Source organism: Artemia sp. Qi Xiang Cuo, chromosome 3 (genome assembly GCF_049724085.1).
Source record: "Artemia sp. Qi Xiang Cuo chromosome 3, ASM4972408v1, whole genome shotgun sequence".
NCBI lineage: Eukaryota > Metazoa > Arthropoda > Branchiopoda > Anostraca > Artemiidae > Artemia > Artemia sp. Qi Xiang Cuo.
In genome coordinates this window covers 30,731,956-30,737,029 of record NC_142796.1, presented here as the reverse complement: position 1 = coordinate 30,737,029, position 5,074 = coordinate 30,731,956, and the positions used below count along the sequence as shown (strand labels likewise).

The following is a 5,074-nucleotide window of genomic DNA, read 5'->3' as shown; positions in this document are numbered from 1 at the left end:
AGTTTTTAAGTCACATCAGGAACAACTAAAAAAAAAAACCACTGGTTATGCAACAAGAGCACCGGTTTTTAAGCTTCCCAGACAAAACCCATCATGTTATATAGCGTAGACCCCTTTCTTTGATTTACGATTGAGCTAAAAAAGGTAATTTTTTAAACACATTGAAAATAATAACGAATAATAGTATTAATTTAACTATGACGAAATGAGGTACCAGCATACAACCATCTTGTATTGACTTCAACCATGTAGACAGACTGATACCTCATTTCTGGCCCATGCATGCTGTTAGCGGTGGTATTTTCTTATAGATACGTGGTATTTGGTAAAATATTTCGTGAAGTATTCTTTAAATAATATTTAAATCATATGCATCATCTCGTTAAGTCTAAGAGAGTTTTACTATAGTATTTGAAATTTTCTTATAAATATAAAACATGGAATGCGTTCTGAGTCAAACTATGGCAGTGCTCTATTCTTGTTCTTCCGGAAGGACCGGGCGTTTTTCCGCCTCGCCAAGTATATTAAATTCAGAGGTTACTTGGTAATTTGTTTAACCGTAAGCTACCCAGACTCAGCCACCATAGTTTTAACTATGGTAGTTTACTGTGCTTGACTTGACTACGCTCAGGTTAACCATAGTTTTGACAAGGATTGAATGTCCAAATTTCGCTTCTTTGGTAGCAAGGCAATTGTCAGATTGTCAACATCAAGCAATATTTTCAGAGGAATTTTGATTATTTTCTTTTTAAATACCTGAGACGATTTTTGTCAAACATTTAAAATCTATGAGCGGAATTCCCAAAATTTACAATTTAATACACGCCAACTCCACTCAGTGACAGGAGATTCGGAAAGTCAACTAGGGTTCAAGAGTTAAGCGAACACGAAGGACGAAACGCTCGAAGTCCACTATAGTCAACTAAAATCAAAGATCCAAAGAAATCCATGGTTTTAACTTTAAATAAAGACGTTTTGGCTTAAAGTTTAATATAATTCGAGAAGTATATACCTTGAATAAGTGCACGTACCGCAGATTTTATGCATTCAGAGTTGTCATCAAACTTTTAATTTCCCTAAAGTAGATGTCATCCATGAGCCCCAGCCCCCCTCCCTCCTCCCCCTCCAAAGAAAACTCCTCTCCAACTCCAACTCCTCTTGTTTTACGCTAATGCGTAAAACAAGAGCCAATACTAGTATATGTTGTATTTTGATAAAACTTTGAACAGTTTGTGTGATTAAATTGGTTACGGATGGCAATGGTCATGGGATTAAATCCTCATTGAGCTATGTGAAAACCGACAAACATAAAATTTGGATTATGTAGATAGAGAAAGTGAAATAAAATTAAAAAAAAACTATTCTAGTCTTAATTTTCAAAGAAAAAAGGAAGATCCATTGTCAATAGAATACATTTTGTTGATTAAACATTCCTGCATAAATTGAAATCAGCGGGCTGTTCTTAGACGTTCTAGTATGACTGTGGCTAGTATTTTGCTAAGCACAGACATTAGGTTGATGGCCCTCCAGGTGTCACAGACTAGCGCATCGCCTTTCTTGAAGAGTTTTACTAGTATACCTTTGGTCCAGTCTTTTGGAACTTTTTCGCTATTCCAGATGGCCACTAGGAGAGCAGTCCAAACGGTTATGCAGGCTTGAAGGGACGCCTTCAGCATCTCTGTCGTGATCCCATCTACGATCGATTTGGTTTTTTGTCCGGCCGTCGGGGGACACCCAAGAGTACTGGTGAATCGTTTTATGTTCGAATATACTGCCGCCTGTCACCAAGTCGTTGCTTAGGGCATAGTCAATTAGGAGTGCACCGTTTCCATTCATGTCTCTGATGCCATTTGGGCTCAGAACTTCAGGGTAGTACTGGCGATCTGCAGCGAATTTAGTATTTAGATCGTTTGAAACACATATTATCTCTTGCCTGTGGACGTCTTTGGTGACCAATCGTAGTATATTATAGAAAGTATCTTTTTTCTCATCATCAGCTTCATTGGTCAGAGCATAGCGGGCCACGATGGTCATTTTTGTATGATTAGATACGAAACAAGCTATCAATATACGTTCGCTAACTGCTGTCCAGTTCGCCATTGCTTTGAGTGCAAGTGGCGACATCATAATTCCTACACCAGCGTGGTGGACGGAAGGGTGACAGGTAAATGCCATAGCATACCCATCATCAAATTTCTCTAATCCATTTCCAGTCCACCTTATTTCAGTGAGAATGAGTATATCGATGAGGTATTGTCTCATCTCTTTAATAACTTGTTCTGTCTTGGATATCTGGTTCATCGTTCTCACATTCCAAAAACCAATAGTAACCGAAACTCTAAAAAATACAATTTTGAAAACAATAAACACATCAAAAGAATTGGCTTTTAGTGCTTAGTCCATATATAAAAAATAAATTAATTTGACCGGATCTAACAAACCCACCGAGCCTCCGGATTTTTGGGGGGTATACGCCAAAGGGGGGGGGGGTACCCCCCAACTTAAACCCATTCAAATTAAAAATAAACAAAAATATTTGTACAATAAAAAAAACCCAGTTAACTGAAATTAAACCGAGTGTTTTTTGTTTTTTTTTGTTTTTTTTTGCCAGGGTGAGTCGCTTCTTACTTACAGTTTGTTACCCCGAACTGTTTGATTAACTGAACAACTTCGGAAAACACTTTCAGAAGGGAGGCTGATGGTGGGCATGGACATTAATTTCATGACAACCTCGTATAGGTGTTCCTTAAACCATTTTTATGAGACTTCAACGACTTGAGTGAATCAGTTTTTTTTACAACTAATGACTCATTATTGAAAATCTTCAGAACTGGGACAGATCTGGCTTCTGACGAAGCATGTCTTGCATTGACCACTGAAACTTCTTGACGAGATCTCCACAAATTGGCTTAATTTAGTGAGGGCAGAATCACAAGAACTCTCACTGGACTTGCATCTATTGACATAGACTGAGCAAATATAAAGGGATACTCCGTGATAATCAATTTTTGCTCTCGAAATGAAATCTATCAACAGGGTACGCATACATTGTCATAAAACATGGATAACGGTATATATTCATCGTAAAGGGTATTAAATGACCAAGACATATAAGCCTAAAAGACACTTTATCTAGCCAAGCATTTAAGGAGACCTCAGAAACATTTGAGGGTCCACACTCCCTAACCGTACTTTGATTTTGAGAACAGGCTATGCCAACTTATGGATGCAGCTAAGTATGCTGTAAAGCAGCATGGTAACTGGATTGAATACATTATTTTTCTTCTTCTCGACCATTTGCGAAACATTTTTCTATGTTGGATTTTTTTTTTCGCTGGACGTTCACCAGTAGATAGCAGAAAAAACCAAAAACATTCGAAAATTTCCAAATATCGTTTTAGATATTTATGTTTACGTTTCGATATCGATATTTGGTTCGATATATCGTTATATATATATTGATATCGAATATCGCCCAACCCTAGTTTAAATCATAATCATTTTTTTTTATTTTTGTTATTTGTCAATTAGTTTATAAAGTCTTTCTAATAGAATTTGTTTTTCATACAACACACTTCTATTGTGGACTGGTGCGCTGAATTTAGGATTCTTTGCCCAAGAGGGCGCAGGTTCGAATCCTAGTTTAACAAATTATTTGGTTTGGACGAGGGTCAGTGGTGTGACTCTGTAAGCTCAGCCAGAGTCGACCCAGCTCTAAATGGGTACCTGGAGAAATATAGAGAATGTAAATAGGAAGGGTGTGCGAAAGTACATGATGGTTGGCCCCCAACCCCCCTTTGCACTGTCTGGCTGAAGGGATAAATTACCGATACTAATTCAGGCTTTATTGGTGTTTGTTATCATTTTGCTTTCTAAGCTCATATCAGTATTTTTTTCAGCCGAGGTAGTGGAAGCGAGGGCTCATTCCCTTTCTTGGAGGGCACTAGCCCCCCGTCCTATGCCCCAATTTCCCCAAAGTAGTCCCATCAAAGTTTTGAGGTAGCCATTTTGTTTAGGATTAACAAAAAATGAATTTCGTATTATATCGTATGATTTACTGATTCCTCTTCCAGTACATCCTCGAATGCGAGTGTCTTCTATCAATCAAATCACCTTAAAACCTCAACAATGTCCATGGAATAACAAATAACCGGATAAAACGATATTAATAATGAATTGTAGATGTCAGACAAAACTATAACGAAATAAAGACATTGTTAATAGCATCACTTTACATATAAGAGCAAAACAACCCCCATAGAAGAGGATATTTTGTACAAAGGATTTCAGTTGTCTAGTAAAATGTCCAAAACGGAACACTACAAGTAGACGAGACAATGCTATCAATCGCAAGAAAGACACCATATTTTGTTTCGATGCTTCAAATCTTGAAAAAGTTACCTTTGTTTAGAAAAAGATGGGGCTGTTGCATCTTCTGTTGGGACCATTTCATAATCTTCTAAATTGCATTAAAACAAAATTGTTTTCTAATTGAATTGAAAACTAATTGTTTTTTATTTTAATTGCAGATGGAGAATCCGACAGACGAGAATTCAGTGAGAACTGGAGCACAAGTCACACTAGTCGGAGCTACAGTTCCAAAAGATCTTGAAAATATCTTAGCTGATAAATTACCGGTACTAATTAAGGCTTTTATTTGTGTTTATTGTCATTTTGCTTTCTAAGCTCATATCAGTATTTTTTTTCCGTCGAGGAACCAAATTTTGTTTCGGCAGTCAAATCTTACGTCGCTTGATGAAAAACTGTTAGTGATTATTCAGGTCATTCTTATTCCGGATTTTTGGCTCATAAAAATCGTCTTTCCGGATGGTATAATTTACTAATAATTTTCTAAGCTTAGACAGATGACGGTAATTTTTGCTAATAAAAATAAACCAAGTATTTTTATTAGCAAAAATTACCGTCATCTGTCTAAGCTTAGACTAACCTGTCGAACTGAAAGTCCTATGGCATATAATTCAGTGTAAACAGGTGTAGCTCAAGTCAAGCAATTAGGGTTGGTTTTATTGTTTTTTCTTACCAAAGTCGCTTTTGAAGATATTATTTGAACAAA

General features: G+C 36.8%; 1 protein-coding gene across 1 annotated transcript; it reads right to left on the bottom strand.

The window, feature by feature from the left end:
* Positions 1-1,608: 1,608 nt before the first annotated feature.
* On the bottom strand, positions 1,609-4,448 carry LOC148953994 (protein CFDP2-like). Its single transcript, XM_089086065.1, has 2 exons — positions 4,402-4,448; positions 1,609-2,338 (listed from the first exon to the last, which is right to left on the bottom strand). The coding sequence occupies exons 1-2, from the start codon at positions 4,446-4,448 to the stop codon at positions 1,609-1,611; spliced, it is 777 nt and encodes a 258-aa protein (XP_088942191.1).
* Between the last annotated feature and the right edge of the window lie 626 nt (positions 4,449-5,074).

What these genes read in the sequence shown, in the direction of transcription:
- LOC148953994 (XM_089086065.1), bottom strand. Translation starts at nt 4,448, where the DNA reads ATGGTCCCAACAGAAGATGCAACAGCCCCATCTTTTTCTAAACAAAG. An exon ending in CCATCTTTTTCTAAACAAAG is followed by an intron (nt 2,339 to 4,401) that starts GTAACTTTTTCA and finishes TGTATTTTTTAG; the next exon opens with AGTTTCGGTTACTATTGGTT.